This window comes from Cucurbita pepo, chromosome 6, assembly GCF_057944985.1.
Source record: "Cucurbita pepo subsp. pepo isolate OVF chromosome 6, ASM5794498v1, whole genome shotgun sequence".
Lineage (NCBI taxonomy): Eukaryota > Viridiplantae > Streptophyta > Magnoliopsida > Cucurbitales > Cucurbitaceae > Cucurbita > Cucurbita pepo.
The window spans coordinates 9,342,966-9,358,494 of NC_141803.1; the positions used below are offsets into that span (position 1 = coordinate 9,342,966).

At 33.9% G+C, this 15,529-nt stretch overlaps 1 protein-coding gene across 1 annotated transcript; it reads right to left on the minus strand.

Annotated features, from left to right (window-relative positions):
• Window positions 1-701: 701 nt before the first annotated feature.
• On the minus strand, window positions 702-1,620 carry LOC111784011 (uncharacterized). The gene is made up of 3 exons (XM_087125009.1): window positions 1,521-1,620; window positions 1,150-1,364; window positions 702-1,055 (listed from the first exon to the last, which is right to left on the minus strand). The coding sequence occupies exons 1-3, from the start codon at window positions 1,608-1,610 to the stop codon at window positions 791-793; spliced, it is 570 nt and encodes a 189-aa protein (XP_086981135.1). The 5' UTR covers window positions 1,611-1,620; the 3' UTR covers window positions 702-790.
• Between the last annotated feature and the right edge of the window lie 13,909 nt (window positions 1,621-15,529).

Sequence of the window (15,529 nt, forward strand, 5' to 3'; positions counted from 1 at the left end):
TTCATAAACGTATCATAGTCATGTCATTTCATAAACATATTCTTATCATATCGTTTCATAAATATATCATAGTCATCTCATTTCATAAACATATCTTAGTCACATCATTTCATACACATATCCTTCGTTTCATAAACATATCATAATCATGTCATTTTCTAATTGTATCCTAGTCTTATCATTTCATAAACATATTCTAGTCATATCGTTTCATAAACATATCCTAGTCGTATCGTTTCCTAAACGTATCCTAGTCTAGTCATATCGTTTTATACACACACAATAGTCACATCGTTCCGTAAAGATTTCACACATATCAAGCATATATCATGTATAGAACCACGAGGCACATGTCATCATACAAACATCAACTTTTAACCAAACCGATAGTAAGGTCAGTTACTTGATTTGCATTAGCAGGCGTTCTCCTTACACTCGAGTACAATTGACTACGTGAATTTTAGATCCCGACCTTAAGGCAAGTGCTACATATTAATTTATGTCATATTACTCGTTCAAAACTACAAAATAATCTTTTTTTTTTTTTTTTTTTTTTTTTTTTTTTTTTTTTTTTTTTTTACAATTATTATAGGTTACCACTAAAAGTGAAAAATGTTGTCATTTGTTAATAAAGAGTAAAAATAAAAACTCATACAATTATGCTATAATTTTACTTAGGGACATTCCTTGGAATATCATATTTACACTTAAGTCCTTACTTAATAGTCCGTCAGTAATAAATCCACAATAAAGTGAAACTGGGTTATTATTCTCTCCGAACAAAGAAATTTCATGCGCTATTCTTAAGAGCCTCAGCACTGTCTCCGTTTTCCTCTATTTCATCAAAGTAGTCCTCTCGAGCATTTTCAGCCAACATCAGGGCAACCAACCAGAAGAGGGATGAATCAAGGGATAGAAATGCACCACCACCCAGAAGACCAGTCTTAGCCGTCGGGCATGCTGTCTCAAGATTGTGATGAACATTGCGAGTCATGTGAATTTGCTCAGTGACTGTAGGCCATACGAGCAAAGTTATAGCCAATCCAGTTGTGAACCTGTAAACACAGAGGTAGCTTGATTGTTAACGTTTCTAAACACTTTTTAGATAACAATTAAGAGTAAAGGATGTGATTTGGAAAGAGAAGTTACAGGGCAATGTTGAAGAAAATAGAGAAACTGGTGCTCTTAAACAAGGCACATCGAGGAACAGATTTTCGTTGGTATGGATAGAATAAAGAGAAGTATCCTGCAATTGAAGAAGCAAGAAGAAATGCAACAGAAAGATATCCCAAGGCCACAGTTGGGTCCGCTGGATACTGACAGATAACAATGCCTTTGCCTAGGATGGGAGTTCCAGATGCAGGCTGCCCATAAGCAAACACAACAAGAAAGGATAGTGAACATCAATGAGGGAGCTTGTGATATTGCATGGGTTGGGAGGTTCTCATCTTGTTGTGATTGTTTCAAATTCACAAATATCTACACAATAAGAATCAAACAATTTATGAACAGAAGGTTACCTTCTTGTTCTCAGCTATGACTCCAAATATAAAGGATATCACACCTAAAGTTGCGACAGTAAGAGACATTATCTTGATAGACACGGCCATTGATCCCAAGATAAATAGAACAAAAGAGTTTTTCAAAAAAATGAGCAACAGAATGGAAAGACTATGGAATGAGATTAGTGAATGCTTGATATTTATAGTACTCACTATAGTCCAATGCATATGATGTAATCTACGGCATAATTAAAATATGGAATTAAACCGTTTTTCTTTTGTTGGGTTGTTTTTTTACTATAATTAGAATTATATAGTTTTTTGAAATCCACATGGAAATTGATTCATTCAGAAATAAAAATGGACATTTAAAAAGTCACTTGGGCCAGCTAGCATTGGTTTTATCTCGGGTTAATTTTAACCCTATTAATGATTGGCCGCCCCAAACAAACAAAAAGAAAAAACAAACAATGAACAATTTGACGCAGGTTTGTGTTCAAAATTACGTGTGAATAACTTAATCAATCTAACTTTTATGATTTTAGTTTTTTATTTTTGAGCATAGGTACGAGAAAAACATAAAGCAAACCACTAAATAGAGAGTCGACTTGTCGAGGGTGATTTCAATACCCAATCATCATAGGTCTATGTCTTCAGGCGTAAGTAACAAGCTCATGTTGACTAGATTAATGTGTCTGACCGTAATGATCCCACAAGAAAGGTTCGGGTCGATAAAAAACGAACAACAAAATACACTGATTGATGCATGTGGGAGTGTTCAAAATTACTTGTGAACCACCTGATGAATCCAACCCAATTATTATAATTTGAGTTCTTTTTAGTGTGCATAATAGAAAAAAACATTAAAAAAAACGAAGTAATGCATAGATGGAAGGTGATAAGATGGTCGAATTGTGGAGGGTGATCCTCGAGCCAAGACATCAACTGTGTATGTTTTTAAACGTGTGTAGCAAGCTCACGAGCTACCTAGTTGCACTTATGATTAACAAAAAGATGGTCTTGGTCTCTACTGCAACGATGCTAGTTGCAGATAGAATTAACAAACGTTTAAAGGTTGTTTACTTATCAAAGTATTTTGTGCAAAAGGTTCGAGAGGATAGCCCGATATTCTTTAAGCAGTAAGAAATGAATACACACCTTTAATACTTTAGAAATACCTTCATAAAGAAATACCCTTTTGACGGTTGGGTTTTATGTCCTAAAACTCATAGTTTGTAAACAAAAACATATTTTATTTTCAATAAAGTTATTATTGTTGTTTATTCCGTAAAGATTATTATGGAATAAAGTGAACTTTATGATTATTAATCTAAATCCAATAAACTAAGAATACTCTGACTATAGTATGATTACTTGAACTATATGTAGAGACATAAGAGTAGACCAAGTTCAAGTATATAGTCAAAATGATTTATAGTATGGGGATAAGGCTGAGTACCTTATTTTGGGGACACTAGATGTGGCTCACTTTTGTATATGACATAAACAATGTGATCACTAAATTGTACATGTGGAGACATGTGAGTGGGGGTGTCCTATGCAATGAGTATTGCATAAGATCGAACCATGAAGAAAATCACTCACTTTATAATGTCGTTTACTGTTGAGACTGATTTTCTTTTCATTCGATGACCTAGGTAACTCGATTTTAATCCTGAGCTAACCATGAACTCCTGTTTATTCGAAATTATCCTTAGATTTGCATGGGTGAGAGTGACTCGAGTTTGCCGACTCAATACGCCTCCCATTTCAGGGGTAAGACTGGGTGAATGGCTCAGGACGTGGGGTGTAAGATAGAATTCACTCCTACCAACTTTTAGTGATAGAAGAGAGGTAGTTCCCTTAAGCACTGACTCCAGGTCTTAAACAAGGGGCCTCACCCTCTCATTGGCCTGAGAGGGATTCGGTTTACTGGTTGGACCACAAACCAATTGTTCATTAGAGGATCAGTGAGACATAAGAAACAAGAAGTAACTTCAGGGGTAAAACGGTAAATTGACCCAGCTCTAGTTACGAACAACCTGTGAAGGATCGACTTACTAATCATGGTTATGTCAAATGGACAGGAATATATCTATAGTGAGGGGAGTGCAACTACTAGGCTATAGTGGAGTGTTCTAGTAGTTAACGAATGCTGGTTAACAAGGTTAATGAGTTTAACCAGTTAATCTTGGATCGTTGGAGCCCATGATCTATAGGTCCATTAGGTCCCTCTACTAGCTGGACTAAACCATAGAACAGTGTGACGAGTGAGTTCGAAGTGTTCGAATTCAAATTAGGGAATATGCACTACATATATATGATATATTTAACCGCATTTTTGTTTTATTTACGAATTAAACAAAAAGAGAGAATCTAAAATATTTAAATAAGATTAAAATATCTTAATCAAATATGTGGAATTTATTTGGGATTGACATTTGAATTAATATTAAATATTAATTAAATAGTTTAATTAATCATTAATATTACTCTAATTTAAAATTAATTATTCAAATTAATTGTTGAATGAAGAAAGCCAAGATGTTGACTTCATTTAATGGAAAAAATCCATGTTTGAGTTAGTGGAATTTTGAGGTGTCAAAATTTAGTTTAACCAAACTTGCATGCTTGCCAAATAAACCCCACAAATTTGAGTGGAATTTTGAGTGTCAAAATTTGGTGATCTCAAATTTGCATGAACATGCAAACATGACCATATAAATAGAGTGATCATGATACATTGAAGGTCTTTCTTGGAAAAAAAACGTTGAGAAAAACCTCTCACAAACTCTCTCTTCATATATACTAAATTCCTCCCAAGTTTAGTCACTCACTGGATTCCACAATCCCGTTTAAAGGCCAGAGAATAGTGTAGAAGACATTAGTGGTGGTTCGAAATCGGTTCGCGAGGAAAAAGAAACTTGAGCGACGAAAGGTTAGTATTCAAACTCATTGAGTTTTAATGCTTTTGAACATGCTAGCTAATTTACTATAATTGATGTACTTAGAGTGCCTAAGATTCAAATTGCTTCCGCATGTGTTATATTAACACTATCATTGACAAGCTCGATACAACTAACTAAATATTTAATTTGATCTAATTTCATCGTTCTTTTTTCACTAGGGTCACGAACTGCAACACCAATGACCGCTCCACTCTTTCTTATAACTATATTAAACTTCAATTTGATGGAGAAGGGTTATCGATCAACAACATGAACGACGGAATAGTAACGAACTCCCATTATCAACTTGTGAACTATCAAATGTTTGATGCTCAATCCCACTTTTTGATGTAAGATATAAAATTTTTAGATTTGGATAGTTCGATCATAAATACCCCTACATGTATAATTAAGAAGCAAAAAAAAAAAAACACAAAATATCTAATATTTAAAATATCTCGAAAAAAAATGAAGGGTGAATAACACAAATCCTATCTTCTTTTCTTTTATATATATATATATATATATATATATATATATATATATATATAATAGTTTTAGGTCAAGTAGGTTTAACTATAAACGCGAGGTTGTACATATGAATATAAAGGGGAAAAAACTCTTAAATATGGCATTTATGCGAATTTTACCCTTTCACGGTAAGTATTATAGCTAGCAACATTGTGCCAATTGGATGGAGATAGGCACAGGTTGAGTTGAAAAAATCTTTTAGGTCAATTTAAAATATTAGTCGGTGACTCGAGCAATCAAAACAAAGTTTAAAACTCATGGATTGAACTGGATTGGATTATCGGGTTGTTATTATTTTTGTATAGTTATTTAAAAAAATCATACTTATCCACCCTACTCATTTCATTAATAACTAAAATTTATAAAATTTAAATATCAACCGTTTTAATTATTACTCATTTTTTGTTCACCTTATGTTTGGGTCATTTGATTTTGTTTATATTTTAGCTAAAAATATGTTTTTTTTTTTTTGGTTTAAAATTTTAAAATATTACATTGTTTCCATATATTATAATTGAACTTTTAAAGTACATCTATTTATGCCATATTACTCCCTTCAAAACTACTAAATAATTTTTATTTTTTTACAATTTTAGACGAAAACATTATTATAGGTCACCGCTACTTTGAAAGAGTTGAGTCACGCCAAAGTTGAAAATGAAAAATGTTGGCCAAAAATGAAAACTCATACAATTATGCTGTCCTTAATCACAAGTAAATCAACAGTAAAGTGAAATTGTTAAGAATCAGAAACAGAAGTGGGATCGAAAGTAGGATATTCATTAATGTTCCCAACGTTTAAATAGGATACAAGTTACCAACTAATACCTAAAAATAAGGGGTAAATATACTACTCATCAAATCCTAAGATAAAATATTAACGGATTACGAATATCTAAGATATATTCTAGAACTAATTATTATAATATATACTCTAAATATTATATCTTAATACTCCTCTTCAAGTCGGAGGATGTATGTCAATCACACACAACTTGTCTTTCAAAAAATCAAATTGATGTCTTCCCAAAGCTTTAGTGAAAATATCTGCCAATTGCATTTTAGTCAGCTTGTAACTTTTCTCGAACTATATGACAATCTATTTCAATGTGTTTCGTATGTTCGTGAAAAACTGGATTGAATGCTATGTGTAATGCTGCTTGATTATCACAATACAATAATGTTGGTTCGGACAATGGAACTTTCAAGTCCTGAATCTTAACCAAGTTAAATCTAAACAAGTATTTTCCATAGCTCGATACTCGGCTCCTGCTGATGATCTGGACATATTGGTTTATTTTTTAGACTTCCAATATATAATTGAATTTTCGAGGAAAATGCAAAACCTAGAAATAAACCGTCTGGAAGTTTGATAACCACCCTAGTCTTAATCGCAATATGCTTGTAATCTTACGTTGTTTTCATATGGTAGTAGAAGTCCTTGACCAAGGGTACCTTTGATGTATCTCAAAACTCGAAGAGATGCCTCCCAATGTGGTTTTCTTGGTTCATGCATAAATTGACTAAGAATACGAACTGAATACACTATGTCAGGCCTAGTAACGATTAAATATATTAATCTGTCAATCAACCGTCTGTATTTACGTGGATCATTCAACTTCTCTCCTTCTATTAAAAAAAGTTTCAAATTTTGCTCCATAGGAAATTTTTCTAGACGTGCTCCTGTAAGACCTATGTCTTGAAGAATGTCTAGAGCATACTTCCTTTGAGACATAAAAATTACTTTTCTACATCGAGAAAATTCAATACCTATGAAATATTTCAAATTCTTTAAATCTTTGATAAGGAATTTCTCGAGTAAACTAGTCTTGAGATTGAATTTCTTCGAGATCATTGCCTGTCAATAGAATATCATCAACATAGATAAGAGCTACAATGAAAGAAATGTGGAGAACTAATTGCGAGAAAGCCTGTTTTAAACCATAAAAAAATTTATGGAGCCGACATACTGTATTCTCCCCTATTGGCGAATACCTAATGGTAAAGACATATAGACTTCCTCGTCTATATTACCATGGAGAAAGGCATTTTGAACATCGAACTGATGAGTGAACCATTTTCGACCAGCAGCAATAGTGAGTAAGCAACGAAGCGTAGTTAGTTTCGTTGTAGGAGAAAATGTCTCTTTGTAATCAACACATTCAACTTGAGTGTATCCCTTTGCTACCAGTCGAGCTTTATAACGTTCAATAGAACCATCAGAGTTGTGTTTAATTTTTTATACCCAATGACAACCAATAGATTTATGGCCAGGAGATAAAGCAACGAGAGACCAAGTATGATTACGTTTTAAAGTTGTAACTTCATCATTCATAGCCTGCTGTCATAATGGGACGCCAACTGCCTCATCATAGGTTTTAGGTTCTGTTTGGGCTAGAAAAGCACGTTGAGTAGGAGAAAAACGAGAGAATGAAAGGAAATGATGAAGGGGATACCTAAGTAGCTTTCTAGTCCAAGCAATGTTCGACGTATAGTACTCTCCTACACACGACCCAACCACAAGCACATGGACTCACCGGGGCTCATGTACCCTTTAGGCTTAAAGCGGACTATAGAAGGGTAAAAATTAGTAGGAAAGGATTCGAAACGGATTAAAAATATGTAAACCAAGCGGTTAGAGCCGCTTTTGTTATTTTGATTTGTTACTACCCATAAATTTCTATGGCATTAATCTTATTTTGATGTTTCATTTTTGTATGATATTTGTCCTAATGCTAAAATAGAAAGAATATTTAAAATACTGTGAAAACATGTGAAAAGTTTGATATTAAATTTCAAGAACATTTTCACCCTTTATTTTCTAATTTTAACATGATTAATTTTTACACTATCATTTTCTAATCTTAAAAATAAATTATTCCAAGTCTGATCTAAAAATTGTAAAAAAATTAAGCATATATTGTCCTATTGGCATTTCCCAAATAATTCTAAGTTAGATCAAAGATGGTAAAAAAATAGCGAAAAGTCCATTAGATATTGTCTTTTTTTTGTTTTTCCAAATTATTACATGTCGAAGCTAAAAGTCATTTTTGGTTTACACTTTTGCTCATCCTCTCAAGGTTTTAAAATAAGTATGCTAGGGAGAGGTTTCCACACACTTGTAAGGAATGTTTCATTCTCTTCTCCAATCGACGTGGAACTTCACCATCCACTCCCATTAAAGACTCAACATCCTCACTGGCACACCATTCGATAACTGAGCCTTGGGGGCTCAGGATCCTCGCTGGCACACCGCCCGATATCTTCCTCGGATATTATTTGTAACAACTCAATTCTACTTCTAGTAGATATTGTTCTCTTTGGCTTTCTTTTCTGGGCCTCCACCCAAGGATTTAAGACATGTGTGCTTAGGAGAGGTTTCCACAACTTTATACGAAATTTTGTTCTCTTCTTCAACCGATGTGAGATCTCACACAATTGTGTTTGATTGGGAAATCTCTAGGAAAAAGTGACTCTACAGTAAAGATTGAGAGAGAGAAAGAAGTTAGTTGGCAAGTGTTTTAGGGAATGTTTTAGGGAATGAGCCCATGAGTGGAGAGTAAACTTGGGAAACTGGGTTAAAGAAACCATGTTTTAGGGAATGAGCCTATAAGTGAAGATTTTAATTATGCTAAATAAAGTTTAAGGGTGGGTGGAATTTCAGAACTCCAAGGCCTAGGTTTGATACGATCGAACCCTTTCTTCTTAGTTTCATTTTTTTGAAACCGTTCAAGGTTAATATTACTATCTTTTACCTAGTTAAATTTTTTGAATGAAGTTTAAATTATTTATGCCTAATTAGGCTTAGTTTAAATTATTAAGGGTAAGTTTTTATGTGTAATTAGGCTTTGTATAAATTATGAGTAAGTTTTTATGCGTAAGGCTTAGTTTAAATTGTTTGTCGTAAGTTTTTATGCTAAGGCTTAGTTTATATTGTTTGTTGTAAGTTTTTATGCCTAATTAGACTTAGTTTAAATTATTAGAAGTTTTTCTGCATAATTAGGTTTAAGTTAAATTGTTGGAATCGAGTTTAAATTATTTATGCGTAATTAGGAATAATTAGATTAAATATTATCGGTTTATAGTTGAACATACAGATATTTTGCTCACTTATATGCCACGAACATAGAGTACTTTCACAATTATCTCGATCTCTCTTATCTATGCAGCCATCGAAGTAATGAAACGAGCCAGGCCATTGGAAAGAACAGTAAGACAATGTTGAGCCCCGTCAGTTTGAACGAAAACTGAAGTCGTAGCTGGTCCAAGGTGTCAGCTTGTGGACTCCCAAGTCGTCATCGTCATATTTGTAGTGAAAAGGGAGTTGATTATTAGATTATAGAACATTTGTTATCTTGTCCGTAATATATGCTTATTGGATGAATGATCCTTCCATGGTAGTTAATTGGTTAGCAAATAATAATGAAAGTAAGAGTTATCTTGACGATAATATCTCGTTTTGTTTTTGTAACATATGGTTGTGTGAGAAGGAGTTTGTTGAGTAAGGAAAGGAGTTGTGTGAGAGTTTGACTGAGCTAACCGATTAGTTATTATTTATTAATTTTTCTTTTACTATTTTTATTATTGTTACATTGTTTATAATAAAAATAGATTGATAACGTGTTATCTTTTAAATTAAAAAATATATGCTTGAACTTCATTATGGGTTATTTTATGCTATGGCCCACCGATCTTTCACCTAGTCGAATTTTCATAGTTTCTCATTACCTAGCCCAATGGGGCTTTTATTTGGTCATCATATATAAGGACCGAGTTGAATCAATGACTCCAAAAAGACGAGTTAACTTTCACACACACAAAAAAAAAAAAAAAAAAAAAAAAAAAAAAAAAAAAAAAAACAGTATTTAAAACATAACATTCATTAAAACAAAATAGTGTTCATACATGAGTAATTAAAACACAACACAATAATTAAAACACAAAATAAGGAGCCAAACACAAAGTCAGCTCTCTACCTCGACTAGCTCCTTATTACCTTCAAAAAATGAAAAATTAGGAATGAGTACAAAGCTTAGAGTACAAAGCTTAGCAAGTAGCCTACTTGTATGATCTTGATCCTTTGATTCTGAAACATTGGTCATCCTTTGAGGGCTTTAGTATTATGGTTCTTGGTTATTGGTTCTTGTCCTTAGAACTTGGTTCTTGATCCATGTTCTAGTCCTAGATCTATCTCTTGTTCTTGGTATTTTCAAAATTCTTGTTTGGTTCTTGTTTCTTTCTCCAAGATACTGCCCTAAGATTTACAGTATCAGACATGAACTTGACATTCTGTGTCCAAGGCTTCATGCGTTTCAAGCGACACAGTTTTAAACCGCACCTCAAGGCTTGCCCTTCGATATGCTTTGAAAACCTATGCCCAAGGTTTCATGCATTTCAAGTGGCATAGTCTGAAAACCCACAAACAAGGCTTCTTATGTTCCAAGTGATGTAGTCTAATTATGCAACAAAGGCTTGCCCTATGATACAGTCTGAATACCTATGCCCAAGGCTTCATGCATTCCAAGCAGCATAGTCTGAATACCTAAGCTCAGAGTTTCATGCATTCCAAGAAGAGTAATCTAAAATCCTGCACCCAGTGCTTGCTCTATGGTACAACCTGAATACCTATGCCCAAGGCTTCATGCGTTCCAAGCGGCACAATCTGAATACCTACGCTCAAGGCTTCATACGTTCCAAGCAGCGTAGCCTGAGTCAAAAACATATTCAACCGTGGGAGGTCTTAGGATTTTTTCTTGACTTTCAGTGTTTTAGGACCTTGGTCCCTTATCCTTGAGTGGTATCTAGCATTCTTCTTGCTTTGGTAGTTGTAGAGCTTGTATGGTATTGTTCTTAGCTCTCAATCTTGTAAGTTTCTAAGGTTCATAATTCCTTGAGGCATAAGTTGTAACATGTATTCGTAAACATATGAATCCATCGTAATAACAAGCATGAGATGTTCTAGAAGGTCATAGATTCATAATGAATTCCTTGGAGGGTTATAGAAGGGTCTTGAGTCTTGAGATGTTTCCTTTTGGCGTTTCTTAGGTCATAATCTGCTTTAGATTCCATACTTTCTCTAATCAACTTGAATGTACATTATTGTCCTTAGGAATAGGCCTTATAAAAAGTAGGAAGTCATTTGGAGAAAGTATAAACCTTGAATTTTCATAAGTAGTCTTAGGGGCATTTTGGTCATTTTACCCCTAATTCTTGATTTTGCTACTTAACATGTTCTAATGGCTTTCAAACTTCACCACATAATCAGATATCACAGAGTAAGGTCTACTACATAATTTAATAGCATTTGGAGGTCCTCTAGGTCAGGAACCGTAGGTAGATATCCTTAGGGGCATTATGGTCATTTTGCACCATTTATTGGTTTACGTACTTATCTTTATCCAATGATCACCAAATTTCATATATAACCTCACCATGCTATAATATATTTAGCATTAAAATTTCATAGGCAGCGATGTTCATCTAGTTTGTTATTTTAATGTTGCTTAAATCTAGAGAAATTTGATAGTATAGTATATGTTAAGTAGTATTTGCATTTGACAATAGTATAGATTAGTATATGTTGAGCTGTATTTGCATTTGATAATAGTATAGATCAGTATGAGTTGAGTTGTATTTGCATTTAATAAACTATAGGTTGAGTTGTATTTGTATTTAATAAAGTGTAGGTTGAGTTGTATTTGCATTTAATAAAGTATAGGTTCAGTTGTATTTATAAGGTCATTGGTTAGTATAGGGCATTTAATTCAATAATGTTTTTCATTCTTTCTTTCTTTGTATTTGTTTATTCCAGAAGTAACAAATGAGGCACGGAATTAATGTAGAATTTATAATAAGGGTTCATCAAAGTAATTCCACATTAAATGTCAGATTAAATCTCAAGTAACCGTCTTAGGTTATATAGGAAAATTTAGGGTGAAAATCTCTCCTTAAAGACGTGTGTTAAAACCGTGAAGCAAACGATATTACATAACGTGTCAAAGTGGACAAAATGGACAATATCTACTAGCGATAAATTTGGATGTTTGAACATTCGACCACACCTTTTAAATTTTTATTTTCTTGTGATTCTCTCATTCTTATTAATAACTACCGAGGATATCCAACCTCAAAACATTCCTAGGAATTAATTTTCGTTTTTTAAATTTTTTCACTTTGCTGTATAAGGAATCCAAATCAAAATGATTAAACATCAATAAAAACAAATTTGAGTATTTAAAAAAACATGAAGACTCTAACAAGCCTAAGTATTATCTTATTGTTTGCTTTGGAATCAAGCACATCATTAACACACGGTTTGCAGGGTCAACGGACAAGCTGTAATGGAAAATTGGCATTTACCAGAAGGCAAATGGCAAGTGACTATTTACAATTATCAAACAAACTCAGTTTTAAATGCTCATTGCAAGTCAAAAGACAATGATTTGAACGAACGCGTTTTGGACAAGCGAGCCCAATTCCACTGGAGATTCGAAATGAACTTTTGGCATACAACTTTGTATTGGTGCAATTTTAACCGTTTGAATGGACATGCTTTGTTTCAGGTATTTTAGCCAAAGAACTCGTTAAAAACTGCATTTATGTAGAATTTAATATGTTCGGTATGTGGCCCCCACTATTGCAAACACATACAATCATGTGTAGGACCTATCGTATAATTCTATATTCCTTAGGTGTTCATACTAAACGAGTTACTGGGATGTGTATTTACTGTTGTACAAACGGTCCACACGTGCGAGTATGAACCCACCAGTCGGTTCGCACACCTTCGGGCCCCTTTCATGGTCAGGCGAGCATTCTCTAGAGCGGTTGATGTCGAACACCAGCTAGGCATAGCGACCGTTGTAGCATTATGATAAACATGATGATCATTTTTCTGCCTCGTAGTGTACGTGTCTGTATCATGGTAAAATAGGGGTATTCCTGGATGCATGAATGCACAATGATGCATGAGAAACCAACATTTTTATTCATTATCATGTAAGACAACCTCTTCCATTTTTCCTTCATATCATAATCTTTATCATAGTTTCCTTACATAAATTGCGGTTGTGCATTATGTCCACACATTTTTGTCGTATATCATTCATATCATGCATCATGTCATATCATGTCATATCATACATACATCACATCGTCAGCATATCATGTACTATATCGCCAAATGTGTTATACAATAACATTTATCATATCATCAGTACGTCATGATATCACGTGTCATAACATTCACGTATCATCTCATAGTCACGTTGTATCACGAACATATCATGGACTTATCATCTAGTAAGCATATCATAGTCATATTGTTTTGTAAACACAGCACAGTCATATCGTTACATAAACATAACCTAGTCATATTCTTTCATAAACATATCATGGTCATATCATTTCATAAACGTATCATAGTCATGTCATTTCATAGACATAGTCTTATCATATCATTTCATAAATATATCATCGTCATCTCATTTCATAAACACATCTTAGTCATACCATTTCATACACATATCCTAGTCATATCGTTTCATAAACATATCATAGTCATGTCATTTTCTAAATGTATCCTAGTCTTATCGTTTCATAAACATATTCTAGCCATATTGTTTCATAAACATATCCTAGTCGTGTCGTTTCCTAAACGTATCCTAGTCATATCGTTTCATAAACATATCCCAGTCATATCATTTCATAAAGATATCTTAGTCATATCGTTTCATACAGACACCATAGTCACATTGTTCCGTAAACATTTCACACGTATCAAGCATATATCATGTATAGAACCACGAGGCACATGTCATGGTACGGACATCAACTTTTAACCAAACCGTTAGTAAGGTCACTTACTTGGTTTGCATTAGCAGGTGTTCTCCTTACACTCGAGTACAATTGACTATGTGAATTTTAGGTCCCGACCTTAAGGAAAGTGCTACATATTAATTTATGCCATATTACTCGGTTCAAAACTACCAAATAATCTCTTTTTTTACAACTATTGCAGGTTACAACTACTCTAAAAGAGTTGAGTTTGAGTTATGTCGAGGTTGAAAATGAAAAATGTTGTCATTTGTTAATCAAAAGTGAAAATAAAAACTCGTACAATTATGCTATAATTTTACTTATGAACATTCCTTGGATGTTGACTTAACACTTCATTATTATAATGATCACTCTGATCATCCATTATATTCTCTTGTTCCAATCAAATTAAATGGAACAAATTATCAATCCTGGTGTCAATTAGTTATGCATGATCTTATTGCCAAAAAGAAAATTGGCTTCATTGATGGCACTATTGAAGAACCGTCTCAAGATGCAAATTCAACCGAATTTGAACTCTGGAATCAGTTCAACAGTATGATAATATCTTTGTTATCTCATTCAGTTGAAGCAGATATCGCTGATGGAATTATTCACGCCAAGACAGCTCATCAAGTGTGGGTTGATCTTCATGATCAATTCTCACAAAAGAATGCTCCAGCAATTTTTCAGATACAAATGTCGATAACAATGATTTCATAGGGAACCATGGCACTGTCAGCATATTTCACCAAGCTCAAAGCACTCTGGGATGAATTGGAAGCGTACTGCATGTTGAACATAACACTCTGTGGGAAACACTTGCACTCTTTATTAAGACCAATTGAGAAGAGAATACAAGACACTTTGTAGAATGCTACTACTTTATAATGCTTGGAATTTCTTGGGATGAAAAACTAGGTAGGGTCGAGGGGTATTTATACTATACCCTAGGCAATCTAGACCTAACAAATGTAAATCTTTTTCCTAAAATATCGAGATCTCTCTCCTAAAACATCTAGTATATTTCCTAAAATCTCTACTAAAATAAATAGGCAATGGGCTAGTACAATTATTGGGCTTGACTCTATCGGGCCAGTGATAATATTTTAACACTCCCCCTCAGCACTAGTCCTCAATCGCTGCACCATGTTAAGCGGACAGAGAAAACTCTCGTGTTTGCCCGTATTCGACTCTTTTGTAAACAAGTCTGCCACTTGGTCATCTGTCTTGATCTGCTACATCTCGATTTCTTCCTTTAGAACCTTCTCTCGAATGAAATGGTACAGCACCTCCACATGCTTCGTTCTAGCAATTTTCTGCTAGGCGAATAATGAAGAACGTTGGAAATGACAGTAAGAAAATAAATGAAAGATTTAAAGAAACGGTAAACAATAGCAGAAATTAAAGATAAAATCAATTCTAGAGTCGGCCACAAAGATGCAACCTACACTCGGATACCAAACTGATAAGGCAACCTTAATCCCCAGCCCAACGATCCAAGCTTTTGTTGAAGCAAGAACCTTTGAATCAAAGTAATTAACACCTCCTTATACGAAATTTGGATCAACCAAGAGATAAGGCTAAAATTAGATTACCTCTTACGATCGAAGATCTAGAAGCAAGAGTTGAAAACCATGTTCTAAATTGAGTCACTCCACAATCTAACTTATCAAGACTTGATCGAATGGCTCAGGTGCAATTCTACCACAAGAATTGCTTGAAACTCAG

Bases quoted from the DNA above. Each gene is read 5' to 3' on its own strand.
- LOC111784011 (XM_087125009.1), bottom strand. From the start codon at position 1,610: ATGGCCGTGTCTATCAAGATAATGTCTCTTACTGTCGCAACTTTAGGT. The intron at 1,365-1,520 runs GTAACCTTCTGT...GCTTATGGGCAG, and splicing joins TCATAGCTGAGAACAAGAAG to CCTGCATCTGGAACTCCCAT. The intron at 1,056-1,149 runs GTAACTTCTCTT...CTGTGTTTACAG, and splicing joins ATTTTCTTCAACATTGCCCT to GTTCACAACTGGATTGGCTA.